Below are 15,303 nucleotides of genomic sequence, written 5' to 3' on the forward strand. Positions count from 1 at the left end.
TCTTTTAAAAAATTATACTTTAGTATTAAACAATAGGAATAATAAAAGAATTTGGTAATTTGGTTTAATTTTGTATTTGAAATAGAGATGGAGTGTAGTGACAATTAGATTAGATCTCTGTTACAGCTTTAGAAAACATGCTTTTGGTCAGTAAAATATTCAGAGATGAAAAAAGGGAGATGCATAAAGATGAGTTTATTCTGGCTTCGTGCCAGTGAAAATGAGTAATAGGCAGATGCTTTAGAACATAGATGATTAAAAAGGGATGGGATAGTGCTTAAAAGAGATGTGGGAGATGAAATGAAAGATGAAAAGGGGGTTGTGAAGGCAGAACAACCTATTATCTTAAGAAGATATGAATATATTGGCTTAGTGTAGATGTTAGCAAATGTTTAAGAAAAAAATTGAATTGAATAGAGTATGATGACTCTAACAATTTTCGGTATAGTCAAACTTAAATGATAAAAAAGGTACCGTACATTAAGATTTGAATCTTCTGGTTTGAGTGCTAGTGATATTGCTATGAAAGCATGCCTTGGAATGCAAGCGGTGAGTAAAATGGGGACAGATGGAGATGTTGGAAGAGATTTGCAGAGAAGAAATGAGAAGAGTGAAAATGAATGAAGGGTGAATAAACAGACTATAAAAGCAAATTAAAGAGAAGATGAGAATTGTGAAAGAAGAAATGAGAGAGGACATGGAAATATTGAAAGATGAAATTGGAGAATTTTTCAAATGTTGGCACGACAAATTTCAGGGATGAGTGGCGTGAACTATTTGTAAACTTTGACTAAGTTGTTCCGTGGCACACATTTCACAAGTAGTGCACAATTAGTTCACGCATATAGTTCACAACGAGCTCATGAATAGGTTACATAAATCCTAGATTGTTTCACCCGAAAGGCATACAAATGCGCAGCTTGGCTAAAACAAATAATTATTTAAAAATCATTGCGGAGTCTGATTTCATGCCCCAATGAATGTACATGAACTATTTGTGAATACTACATGAACATGTCGTTTCTATGCGTAAACTTGTTTTGAACTAGTCGGGACCATGGCGCAAACCACTAAGACACCTCATGCCTCGCACTGTCACAAATTTGCATGACCGAATCCCTCTGATGCGGGAACCAATAATCGTGCAAGTGTCATATGAGGATTAGAAGTAAATACTTTCTGAAGAAATAGATGAAGGAAAGCATTTTAGGAATTAAAACAAACCAAAGGCAAAATGAGAGATGTTAAAGTAAAGAGAGAGAAAGAGATAAAGGAAGGGAGATAGTGGAACATACTACAAGGAAAACATGACAAGACTTTGCAAAGGATGGAGAATCTAGAAAAATGACAGATGATAAATGAAAAAGATTAAAAGAACAAGAAAAAAAAGGAACAAAGGAGATCAAAATGAAAGAGCCAGAGATGAAAATTGAAGCAAAGGGGGAATGAAAGCTGGGTCAAATAAGAGAAGGATGATTTGTAATGGGAGTGAGATGTAGGCTTATGTTTATTTTTACAGAGGTAGTGTCAGGAACCTTTATGATTGCAATGAGGATTTCATTTCACTCTACCACTCTCATCACATCCCATCTCATCCCTTGTCAGATAGTCTTGTTTCAGACTATGATTGATTTAACTAAAGAGATGCCATTTTTATCTGTTTGCATGCAGGTGATGATATAAGGACAAATGAATTACACATTATTACCCTCTTGATATACAATACCTTTTACAAAGCATTTCATCTACTGCTCGCAATATTGATAAGAGCTTATTATGATGAGGAACTTTTTAAAAATCTGTCAAATCCATAATGGAAGACTAGTCATTTAGTTGAAGAATTCTCATTTTTATTGCATCCAGATCGTGCACAAATATTAACCCTGCCTGAACAAAAAAAGATATATTTTCTTCAACTTTAATCTTTTCTCTTTACTTTCTGGAGCACAGAGAGATAGTGTTGTAGAATGCCTGTAATAGTGTAGCTTTGTTTTTACCAACAATGATATTGGTATTGGAGATATAACAACTGTTTCTCTAACATTGGGGTCATTGATATCACATTGAGTGCAAATTAATTTTGGGGGCAACATTGATATTCAAAAAAAGTCTCTCACTGCTGCCTTTGTATGGTATGGTACTGATTGTTGGAAAGTGATAATTTATTGATTTCAGATAGGCAAATGTTCAAATTTCTTTCATTGAATCCTTGGTGCATATTCAGTTGATCAAAATTGTATTTTCTACTTTTTTAAGTGGTTTCTAAATCATCTATAGAATAATTCTCACCATCATTCCTGACTAAGTAAAACTAAAGAAAAGAAAAGGGTCTTCTTTAATTGCTTTCATTATACTTAAACCAAAATTGAACAAAGCAAAAAGGTTTTTTATGAAAGTTCAAGGATATTTACATGAACATGGTCAATAATGGTTTTTAGAATGCAGAGAACATGTGACCATGCAGCACACTCTTCTACCATTTCTAATGTCTGACATTTTAGGCAAATCAAATATTGATAACTCCATCAACCAAAGTGACAATTAATACACTGGTAAGTCATCCAGTCATGCCATTGGCACGAATGCTATTGAAATGTGATGAAAATCCATAATTTTTGTTTGCATGAGAAGGTAGATGGAGGAATCGGGGAGTGCATAATCCAATTTTTCCTGCCTGAATGATATAGTTGAAATGCATTTAACAATGGGGTATCTTGAGTTTTAGTATTTGATTGTTATTACGCTTCTTTCTTGGTGTTTGTCATATATTGCAGACATAACTTTTTACAGGAAATATAGGTTTTTATTGAAGAAAATATATGGCAAGTCATAAAACCGCATGTAAAAAGGTAATCAAGCACATGTAGACCTTGTAGCTGTGTGATGATTGTAGAAGTCCGTAGCCTCTACCATTTTTCTCAATGGGTACACTAAACATCAATGCCACAACAACAGGGAAAAAACATCCCCCAAGATGCTATTGGGCGACATTCATCTGACCTAGAAAACATTCCGCTTCACTTTACAATCGTCTTCACGTTGGAACCATTTTATCGTAGATACTCTGACAAAAGAGCTTCTGACCCACATCTGGAAAGAGACAGCCATCCCATGGCAGTAATCACTATATTTGAAGGCGAGGATGAATACTGTTGACTGCCATTTATTTCCACTTCAAGAGAAATAGTTTACCCCAATACATATCTGTGAGCATTATAATCTAGAATTGTGGGGTTATTTTCTAAATGCTTCTTGACCATGATCAATGAAAAAATTGTAGAGTTCGTTAAGATATGGATCAGTCATGCTTGTATGAATGATAGATGCCTCGTCAGTTTTCAGTTCCCAGAGTATGAGCCCATTTCTGTTTGAAAACGGGAGGAGATATGAGATGCGATAGCAGGTGATGGAATGGGAAATGATAAGTTCAGGCATTTTTAGTGATGAGAAAGGTGCTGAAGTGTCTTGTGTTATCTAATAATGGTGTTGGTTATTTTTGATATGTGTGGGAGGTGACATTTTATATTATGTCTGATATCCTTCCAGATATGTGATGCCAAATGGTATGACATACTCTTTATCATTTAAGCAAATTCTGAATTTTTACATTGTCTGATGTCAACAGTAATTTCATTCTCAGACCCCTCCCTCTTTCACAGTCTCTTTTTCTGACATTTTTTCATTGTCCCATGTAACTTTTTATATTCCCCTCTTTGCTAGCTTTCTCTCTGTCTGATTTTTTTTCTCTGTTCATCCAACAGGCATTTCCCTCTGCTCTCTCTCTCTTTATTTCTTTGACTGATTTTCTCCTTTACTTTCTCTCAACCTTTACTTTCTCTCAACCCTTAGGTTTTCCTTCGCAATTGTTTTTATTTTTTGTGATAATTTTTTTTTTCTTCCAATTTGCAATTATCTTTATTATTTTAACCTTTTTCTCTCTTTATCTATCACAAGCAATGATAGATTATTATTAGGATCCTTTATTTCCAGCTTTATTTTATTTTTGTTTAATGCCATGAATTTGAATGATGCATCCCCTAATTGCCTATCTATGTTCTTTCATATTTAGTCGTTTCAGTCTACTGATATCTGTGTTGGATTTGAATATAATATCCTTTGGAACCATAGTGTACAAGTCAACTGATGACTTGATGAGGGTAATGAGGGGGGAGATGATGCTAGCTACTAATTAGACATGGCAAAAATCATCGTAGTTAATTGGCTTATCTATTCAAGCAGTGGAAGTCTATTGGGTCTACCGGATTTAAAGGAATGAGTAACATAACATTGAATGACAAGCATATTGTTTTATGGTGGGGAAGAATGTGCCAGAAATTCCTTAAAGGTCAAGTCCACCCCAGGAGAACATTGATTTGAATAAACAGAGAAAAATCAAACTAGCATAACGCTGAAAATTTCGAGATCGGATGTATAATAAGAAAGTTTCACTTATTTTTCACAAAACAGTGATATGTAAAATTCAGTGACATGCAAATGAGATAGTCGATAATATCCCTCACTCACTATTTCTTTTCGAACGATTAGACGACTGCAACGCCGTCCTCATTCACTGCTCCTAAAACTCTATTATACTGACCAAGATGTGCATAGAACTGTTTTGTGAAATTCAGCGAAACTTTAAAATGTCATAACATTCTTATTTTACATCCGATTTTGATGAAATTTTCAGTGTTTTGCTGGTTTGATTTTTCTCTTTTTATTGAAATCTACATTATATTGGGGGATTTGTCGTTCAAATTGGTTTTACATTAAATATTTCATGTTTTTTGCGAGTTTGGAATTATGTTACTAACAATTTTCATGATAATTTATAGTATTTATTTAAAATTGATATCAGTCTTTTAGATTATGCATCCTGATACATTTGTTTCATAACCAGTTAGTCTATCTAAGGAGAAGTGAGCCCTCATTGGTCTACCTACATTGTCCTAAGTGATGTATGTATTTTTTATGAGACCAAATGTAAAGTGGACCAAGTAGGTGAAGACCAAGTGACAATTTACCATAAGAACCATCCTATTTTCATCATTCTTTTATGGAAACAATCTTGTTGTTTTTCTACAGATATACAGTGGTACTCAAAACTAAGTGACCCCGGCAGAAAAGTGTTCCAAGTTCTGTCATGTTTTGGATATTTACTTGTGAAGTCAGGTGATAAAATATTTTATTCATTCAAGTTTGTTTTTCCGGGCTCATTGAACGTTGTAGTGTTGATGTCTACATTCAACACTCGGCTTGAAGGAGTGCATTTTGTGATGGGGTTCACTTACCTTTGAGCACAACTGTACAGTGTATGTTGTACAAATATGTTATGAGGCCTTTGGAAGATACCCATTTTGCTGTCTATTCAAGTTTCATGCACCCCTGTGCTTCATATTAGCTAATGTACCCTCCCATAAAAAAAGCGGTTGTTTCATTGCTCACATTCAATCGGGAAGAATTTGTGCCCCAGAAACTATTCTTGTCTGATTGAATAGCTGGTGATAAGCGACAATGAGTGATTACTTGATGTTTGAGTGTGTGGTAAAATAGAACGAGTTCTTTGCCTGTAGCTGTTTGAAGGAGGTTTTAGAGATAGAGTGAGCTGAGTATGTTTAGCTATGTAGTTTGTAAGATAAAGTGAGCTGAATGTTTATCTATTTTGTTGTAAGATATCAATTACCTCAGAGGTAGTGTGTGGGCCAGATCTGAAGAAATGTGGAGAGGATGTAAGGAGTAAGATGAGAACATTAGAATAAAGGAGGGAGGGAAGGAAATAAGAGGATAAGGAGGGATAGGGGGAGAGGAGGAGGAGGAAAAGGGAAGGAGGAAGAAGAGGATATATTTCTTAGTAAACAGGCAATGTGGGCATGAAGTGTGAGCAGATTTTTTATTTGTACATGATGACCTTCAAGATTTACTGTATTCCAGTTCTTTTCATCCCTTTCCTTTATTCACTTTTCTTCCTCCTCCTCTTTTCTCCTATCCTTTATATGTCTTTTTGTTCCTATTCTTTTCTCCTTTTTCGTGTGTTTATTTTACACTGCAATTGGAGGGCCATTTCCACTCCCCCCTTCTTGGAATCCCCCTAGATGCATATAGACACAGATGATAAAACAGACTGTAGCCTTGTGAAAAATATTCATCCATTTTTTTTATCCAACCTCAAAATGACTTGCTCTCTTTCATTGCTCATTCATTCTCCCAATCAGCCAGTGTACATACATGTGACCCATATCTCTAATCAACTGCAAATATTATCACCCACCTTGAGGATATTGGTGGATACGTTAAGTATTCATAATACAGGCCGAGTCGTGCGATGATACGGCGCCCTCGTGAGATGGTGAGAAAAGGAAAGATGGATGGCATGCAAGGATCAATACCACTGGGGAGATATAGGTTGCTAACTGAATCGGAAACTGTGTCAAGCCCTCAGCTATTAAACGCTTGCGGTGCCCGGTGTGTTTTCTTTAGCGGGAATGAGCTCGTAGATCTGTCATGAATAGATGAAACTAGATCAGAATACACACATGATGGTGTTATTGGTTATTAAATGATTAGAGTGATTGTTTTAGACAAATAGGGCACACACGCATCTCTGGCAATTTTGTATGAGCAACTCTTAATTACTAGCCTAGATATTGTCAATAGTGTGTATCACACAATGAACCTCTTCCAGCTTTCCAGAGATGGATAGTGACCGAAAAGTAGACCAAGGGTTTAAAGAGATTGAGTATTCAGTCGCAGGGCTCATTCTGTAAAACTTCAAAGGAATGCCTGTAAAAAAAAGTTACTCCGTTATTTGCAGCCTCTTTTTATGTTTGCATAAATCAAAGAAATAAAACAGAAATATAAGGAGAGAGAGAGAAGAGGGTGATCTGGGGGTACTCAATAGGTGGTTTCAGACCGCCTCGAAGTTCGTCAGTTCCAGGTATTCTCTGATCGGGAAATTTACCGCGATCAGAAAATACCAGGTATTTTGGTAATGTGAAAGCAAACTACGCTAAATAGTAGGTACTTGGCGAAATAACGAGAACTTTCGCGGGGATTTTTCCAAGGTCGCAGGTATTTTGGCGATGTGAAAGCAAATTACGGGAACTTTTAGCCCAGTGGGTCGTTGGGCGTGGAAGCCGCGGGTGGCTGCTGGGCTAGTGATTTTGAATCTCGCGCCTTGCCTGCTTATCAGACCATACTGCGCATGCTCATGACTTCGGGAACTTATCCCGAAAGGGTATTTTTCAGGGCGGTGTGAATGCAGGAATAATTAATGGGTATTTTTTAGCCTAAAAAAGTTCTTGTAATTTAACGGGGATTCTTGTGATCAAGGCGGTTTGAAACCACCTAATAATGCACAGTGATGAGATCATAAATAAGAGAAAGGCATTGAGGATTGAGGAGAAAAGACGAAATAATACACCTTATCAGGTGTCAAATCAGTTGGGATACAATGCCAAATTTTAAGATTTTATCATGTTCACTTAAAAGTGATGAGAGAACAAGACAATGATCCTGGATGTCCTCTTATCCTGACAGTTAATTTAATACCCCTTTCATAAACCTATCCTCCAATTAGCCGCCTAAGAGTGATGCGGATAATTCAATAAAAATTGCATTCATAAACTCCGAAATAATCCGCACTATTTTTACGAGCGCCTGTCCTGAAAAAAGGAGGATAATCATCATGGCAAGCGCGCACACCCCCTCCGATGCGGTTGCGTTGGAAAAGGGTGACTTTGTGACCGCTCCATGGCAATTATCTGCATTACTTTCAAAATGCGTTCATAAAGTCAAAATCTGGTCCCAATGCTGCTATTATGCGGATAATTGCAGCATTAAAATAATGCGGATAACTCTGGTCCTCCTCCGATTTTACGACCAAATTATGCTGCTATTAGCCGCATAATTGGGTTCATGAAAGGGGTATAAGAAGATACAATATCTTGTCTTCTTATTTTTGCCTCAACCAAATCAACATCAATTTAATATCTTGTCTTTTGGGACCCATTTCATAAAGAGTTAAAACTATAGTAACTGCCATTATGGCAACCACCATGTTAACCTTGATTCTGATTGGCTGCTGAGCCCTGTTACCACGGTAGTTGCCTTAAAGGCTAAGTTACAACAGTTGTAAGTCCTTTATGAAACAGGGCCTCAGATCACCATTATGAAGATTTGTCATAACTCGTGTCTCATCATCTTCAGCACTAATTTTCTTTGTTGTTTGGTTCTCAAGTATCTCTTATCCTTGTGCACTTTAATCATCTGTATAGAGTTCCAATGACTTTACTGCATCATCATGATCATGTGTTCTTATGTCCACTCATGCCTGCTGTGTTTGCCTGATAAATAAAGAGGAGTGTGGAATAAAAAAAGAGTTGAACTATAAACAAAAGTCTTAGAGTGTGAGACACATGAGTTACTGATTGAACAAATATGAAAAACCATCTTTTCATGTAACTGATGGAGAATGATGAGGATTCAATGATAAGATAAATGATCCAAATGGTATGAAACTAGGAAACTGATGATTGAAAACTTGTGTGTATCCAAGTGAGACTATATAATCAAAATCGTGCAAGATTAGCCGACTACAGTATACTCAGACTCATTCATTCAATCACAGCATTTCTTTTTTTCAGAATAATTTCAAACCTCATTTATTCCAAAACAGTTTTCTGGGATCTCACTTAAATTTTTACTGATTAATCCTTATTCTTTTGCCTGCTCTTCAGAGCTTATAAACGTTCAGTTGGATATTTCTTTATTTTGTTGCCTTTGGTAAATTTTATGTCCCAGGAAAAAGTTGTTGACCCACTAGCCTTTCATGATAATGAACTTTAGTTAATTACCACCAATGCTTTTTATTATAGAAAAAGGCAATACCAGTACCACCCCACACAAGCACTCATAATTCTCCATCAATTTCACATGGAGTAAAACAGCACCCCAACTCCTCATACTTGTTAAAGTGCATTAAAACAATATCATTGTGGTATCTCGTCGGCAGGAGGGCAAGAGACATGATGTACTTCTATTTGTCTTTTATATCCCCCCAATTACAACACTCATCAATGTTATCTCCCCTGCCGTGTTGCTTCTCCTCTCGTCTGTTGGATGTTGATATTGCCTGGAAGCCTTCACTTGGATGAATTGTATTCTCTGTGTCTCTATTAACAGTGATTAAAGGTGTCGTCTTTTCATGAGACTCAGGATGAGCGATGTATAAAGGCGTCTCTCAATATCTTCTTGTCTCCTTTCTGTAAGTTCTTTGTTAATGATTATTGCCTCTTTTCACCCTAGATTGTGTGAGTATGTAATGGCCTAACTTCCAACAATTACTGAATGCATCTACATTACTTACAAGAAAAAGTTTAAGAAGTAAACATGTGTACTGTTTTTCTCATTTTTATTCATGGAAAACAGCTTTGAGTAAATGTGAGCACCATTTCATTTTCTTTGAGAATATCAAGAGAGCCAAAGAGTCGTTAACCTGAATGTTCAAACAGAAGGAACATGTGGCTCTGAAGAGTATTTTTCCTTTGTTATTTTGTCATGTTAAGTATGCAGTACTTGTAGGGATCCATGACATCATACCTTGTTTTCCTCTCTCACTCAATACATGAAGTATCATCAACTCAGAATTGTTTACCAATCCCAAGCATATTCAGTATCTTTTTCTCTTTCTCCTTTACTTTGTTGGTTACAATTATTTTTGCTGCTGTTCTCATTGTTATTTTCTTGAACATTTTCATTCCAAAATTTTCTTCTTTTCAATTATTTCATTAATATCATATTTCTTTTTCATCATTATTTCATTCCCTTTTGATGCCTATTAAAGGACCACTTGAAAATTATCAAATATAGGGATGCAAAAGTTTGTGGCAGCATTTGAAATTTAGGGCAGAAAGGATGGTAGATTCTAAACAAAGTGGGAAAAGGGGTCTCTAAATCCCATTTCCTGTCCTAAACAGACATTTTAGAATTGTAAAAAATGTTTTTCATTTTTTTAGCTGTCTATTAATTCCATTCTCTCCAATCTTTTCCCATTCTGAACTCTTACCTCCCCATCCACCCCCCCTCACACTTTCTTCGTCATTTTCTATTTTATTTGTAGTTTGTGTTGTTTTTGTCCTTACAAGGTTTGACTTTTCTCCTCTCCATGATTCTTCCAATTTTTTCTCTGTGTTTTTTCTCTCACCTATTAATCCCCCCCTTGTTGCTTTCTTTACACCTGCACTCCAAGTTTCCCCAGGTATTTACCAGATTGTTGAATTAACAATCTTTGTCAACACCCTCTTGTCCCCACACTCAGAATCATCCCTTTGTGTGGTCATTCCACATTTGCTCTCTCCCATTTTCCCCTGTTTCCCCCACCACACATTTGCTGAGTTCTTCCGACTCTGCCTGGGAGATTTTCATTGAAACATTAATCCTTGCAGGTTAGAGTTATTAGACTATTCCCTCTTGATTTTCCATCAACAGAGTACCACCTTGATTCCTGCGCCCTGTAACTTAAAGCTTACTGATCGATCAGAGGGCTCATTTCTACAATTGATTGCATTAATGTTTGTATATGATCAATTTTAAAAATGAGCCCCACGTTCAATCGCTAGGCTAAATGTTACAGGGTCCTTGACAGCATTCCTTCCACACATTAACTAATGATGAGCCTTTTCTCTGTTTATTTTCCCCCTCAGATATAAAACTCATCTCTGCACCATCCTAAGACCATCCGGAGGGTGAAAAGTACAAAGAGCTTGCGTTTCCAACCCAAGGCAGAGATTGCAACCTACATCTCAATCTCGTAAACTGACAGCATTCCAGGCCTCTCTGTGATTGTATACAACGATGAGAGAGGTGTAGCGCATGACACCTCTGATCAGCAGTGAGAGGTGGTGCGTGTAACCTGACTCCATGCACCGCAGAAACAAGATAAAATCCTCATCAGTAGCAGGTGTCTCGTGTCTTCGTCTCATCTCTACCCAGATTAATTGTGACTCCATCTTTTGTGCTTGACAGGAGGTGACGTTGGGGGAAGCATATTGCATAGCTGCCGCGATTTGAAAAATTGTAGAAACTCGTAAGTGTGGGTTAATTAATTGCTCGTAAAGATACGAAGCAGATGAAGGTTTTGAAACAGAATTGTGATGTGACAGGAGTGTGGTTTCAGTCAGTGATCATCTGAGTCTTCGGCTTTCATCACATGTCTATAGGAGGCTTGAGGTGGTAATTCATGGAATTCCTTGAATGTCTTTGGATGTGAAAGAATCGATGAGGGATTGAGACAGAGACCAAACAGCATCACATCATTCCACACCTCAACGTGAAAGTGAGAGAACAGAGGCGAAAGAATAAAACGAAGTCTCTGCAAACAAAGCCTGTTTTCTCCCCCATCCTGGCTGGTCAGTGAATCTCTGCGAGGCAATCGGCAAAGCATCCACTCCTATCTAATTCTGATGCAAGGGACGGGACACTTGGTCAACACTGACCGCTGAGTCGTGCTCACTGGACCGACCGTGTTGGAATTCAAGATGGAATTACCTCAGTGGCTCGGAGATCTCTAGTTGGCTGTTTGGTTAGAGATCAGAGTTTGCTGATAAACACGATTGACCGATGGCAAGCATGAAGGTGACAGAAGTTATAGAGATGGTGGTGGTTGGGACGGGAAGAAAGCGATGGAAAAGATGGAAGAGATCTTGGTTTGTCCTGCGAGTCTTCTCTATCTGTTTGATGTTGCTTATCGGTGATGTCATAGCAAACCTAGTCAATACACCTGAGCCCATAGATGGTAAGGATTTTTGCAATTATTACCTTTCCTCCCTAATCTTTATATTTTTGTTCATCTCCTTTAATATAAAGAGAGAAAATGTATATTGGAAGGTGCATAGCCTCCACCCCCCCCCCTCCCACTCCCATGTATTTTTAACAAGTAAACTGGATGGACCATTCTGTGGGTTTTTTCCTTTTTTTTTTTAGATAATCATGAGACCTGGGTGTGTTTTATGTCAGTTTCCAATTTACAAAGCAATATGAATCATGACTGAAAAGGCGATTACAAGACGCATAAATTAGAAACAAAGGGTGTGTTCAATGTCCTTTGCTCTTGGTCTTGAAAATAAATGTCTTTCAAATCATAATTCGGAGGAAAATTTAAACGTCGAAAAAGATGCATTTGTAAACGCGATAAGCTTAGATTTTAGACCTTCAGCATCACAAGTGTGACATTGAACATGATAGAGTTTTGAATAGTCTTTAAATTTGCTCTCACTGTGGAAGCCTGTACATACAGTGCCAGAATTGACCTTTCTTGTGATGGGTCAAACTGCGCACTAAGGCTGCGCGAACAAAAGTGGGAAATCAAAAGGTGATCAACAAATCATAGATATAAAGCTGATTAGTAAATAGCTTTATATTTTTAACACTGAACAGTGCACTGCTGATCATGTTTGTGTTCTGTGTTTCGTAATTGAGTTTTCAATCCTGATTCAGATCATGTGCACTATTTAAACATGAAAATTGACATTTAACACAGCCTTATCTTGCTTCTCTTCATCTTTCATTTTACAAATTATCTTCCCGACTTACTGACAGAGGGCATTGGCTTGTTTTACATACTGTCAGTATGTTTATTGCATTTCTATAGAAAAGGCAGCAAAAGGAATTTAGGTCATTTCTGAGTGGATGGTGAAAAACAAATTTAAAATGTGTTGGTTAGTTTGGAAAACAGATCAGACTTTAAATGTGTTTGATTCTTCTGAGTTTTGTTTTGTTTGTCCTGATGATGGCATTATATACATATCAAATATGGCCAGATACGAACTTAATGGAAAACAGTGAGCACAGGAAAGAATTGTAATTTCACATTATTTGCTCATTTCATGGTTATGATTGGTAACTGATTTTGCATATCTGTTGACAAGGTTTTATTTTGCTTGGAATACTGAATTGTAAGCATGTTCTAAATGTATAATTTTCAGATATGATTTACCCCAATTATGTTATTCCATATCAGTATAAAAATAGTATTTTGAGAACAAGGAAAAGTGGGGGGGGGTAGTTGTAAATTTCATTTTTTGTCTCACCTGCATAGCAGAGTGAGACTATAGGCGCCGCTTTTCTGACGGCGGCGGCGGCGTCAACATCAAATCTTAACCTGAGGTTAAGTTTTTGAAATGACATCATAACTTAGAAAGTATATGGACCTATGTCATGAAACTTGGCCATAAGGTTAATCAAGTATTACTGAAGACCCTATTAGAGTTTCATGTCACATGACCAAGGTCAAAGGTCATTTAGGGTCAATGAACTTAGACCATGTTGGGGGAATCAACATCAAAATCTTAGCCTGAGGTTAAGTTTTTGAAATGTCATCATAACTTAGAAAATATATGGACCTAGTTCATTAAACTTGGACATAAGGTTAATCAAGTATCACCAAACATCCTGCAAGAGTTTCATGTCACATGACCAAGGTCAAAGGTCACTTAGGGTCAATGAACTTTGGCCGATTGGGGATATCTGTTGAATTACAATCAAAACTTTAAAAGTTTTTGGATTTGACTCATGAAACTTGGACATAATAGTAATCAAGTATCACTGAACGTCCTGTGCAAGTTTCAGGTCACATGACCAAGGCCAAAGGTCATTTAGGGTCAATGAACTTTGGCCGAATTGGGGGGTATTTGTTGAATTACCATCATAACTTTTAAAGTATGTTGGTCTAGTTCATAAAACTTGGACATGAGAGTAATCAAGTATCACTGAACATCCTGTGCGCATTTTAGGTCACATGACCAAGGTCAAAGGTCAATGAACTTTGGCCATAATGGAGGTGTCTGTTGAATTACCATCATAACTTCGCAAGTTTATTGATCTGACTTTTGAAACTTGGACATAAGAGTAATCAAGTATCACTGAATATCCTGTGCAAGTTTCAGGTCACATGATCAAGGTCAAAGGTCATGTGAGGTCAATGAACTTTGGCCACATTGGGGATATTTGTTGAATTACCATCCTTTCTCTGTAAAGTGTATTGGTCTAGTTCATAAAATGTGGAAATAAGAGTAACCAAGTATCACTGAAAATCTTGTGCGAGTTATAGTAGTTTTCAAAGTCAGCACTGCTACTATGTTGAATCGCGTGATGCAGGTGAGACGGCCAGAGGCATTTCGCTTGTTTTAAATTAAGTTTCTTAAATTCATTTCAGAAAAGATTAAACATGTTAAACAGTGTTATTATTGATAAAATCCTTAATGAGAACCTCAACTCTTTATGGCCAGGTTCACCCTAACTGAGTAGAGTTGATAGGCAAAAAAGGCAAAAAAATAAGACAAAATATTAAAAAACAGGGGGGGGGAATAAGACAGTTTTAGGTTTTCTCTATTACCTAATGGATTTATTATTGTTATTATCAAAAGATACAAAGATTGCTAATTGTAAGCAAATGAGGTGACAATTGACCATGATAAGACTATTCTTTGCTTGACTCACTGCCATTGTATTGGTTTGGCTTTCATGTCAAGTATTGATGGCAAACCCATACAGTCATAACTGATAGATATCAAACAATGATCTCATAGATCATGACTTGACACTGTGTGTAGAGATAAAACGTAAGACGGAGATGACAGAGAAGAATTGATTTCAAACAAAACAAGGGTGTTCTTCCCATACTTATATCCCCAGGAATGAAGAGGTGACATACATCATATTGTGGTGCTCCATATATTTTAGTGTATGTATGTTAAGGTAAGAGGTAGAAGGTTGTATCTCCATTAACAAATATCAAACTATAATGTGGAGGATATTTTGGAGCAGATTGAAATATTCTCTAACACTTTATTAATTGTTGGAATTCTCTATTAATTTCAATAATAATACATGTATTTTTCATATTTAATGAGAAGCGATGGGAGGGTTTCAAGGATGTAACTACTATGATAAGGGGAAAAAATATAATTCGAAAGAATCACAAGTAAATTTTCCAACTTCATTCCAGAAAAGATGAAATGTAGAAGAAATCTTAATTGTGTGATACATTCTAATGAAGATGGTATCTGCCTTTTTATTTGTTGCCAGTAAAGCCTTCTTATGTTCTTGAAAATTCCCCCATAGCGCTTTTTCAATTCATTACTTCATTATATTGATGCTTGTGCCTCAAAATGGTTATAGTGTGTAAGTTTAAAAAAATAAAAATATGCGAGGTTTGGGGGTTACTTTACCAATGTCACGAGCGAAACTGCTCTAATTAACTTATTAATCTACAGGCTACTTAACCACCCTGAATAAAAGACCAAAGGA

At 36.7% G+C, this 15,303-nt stretch overlaps 1 protein-coding gene across 3 annotated transcripts in view; it reads left to right on the forward strand.

Moving 5' to 3' along the window:
* Nucleotides 1-15,303, forward strand: part of LOC121407344 (deleted in malignant brain tumors 1 protein-like) — a 104,816-nt gene that overhangs the window by 52,551 nt on the left and 36,962 nt on the right. The window contains exons 1-2 of one of the 3 annotated variants that reach the window (XM_041598385.1): nt 5,116-5,172; nt 10,701-11,791. In XM_041598385.1, coding sequence (XP_041454319.1) covers nt 11,617-11,791 — 175 coding nt within the window. In that variant the 5' untranslated portion in view covers nt 5,116-5,172; nt 10,701-11,616. Of the gene's footprint in view, nt 1-5,115; nt 5,173-9,179; nt 9,263-10,700; nt 11,792-15,303 lie in introns of those variants that run through there. The other 2 variants (XM_041598386.1, XM_041598384.1) reach the window with 2 other exon arrangements.

This window comes from Lytechinus variegatus, chromosome 2 (genome assembly GCF_018143015.1).
Source record: "Lytechinus variegatus isolate NC3 chromosome 2, Lvar_3.0, whole genome shotgun sequence".
NCBI classification, from domain to species: domain Eukaryota; kingdom Metazoa; phylum Echinodermata; class Echinoidea; order Temnopleuroida; family Toxopneustidae; genus Lytechinus; species Lytechinus variegatus.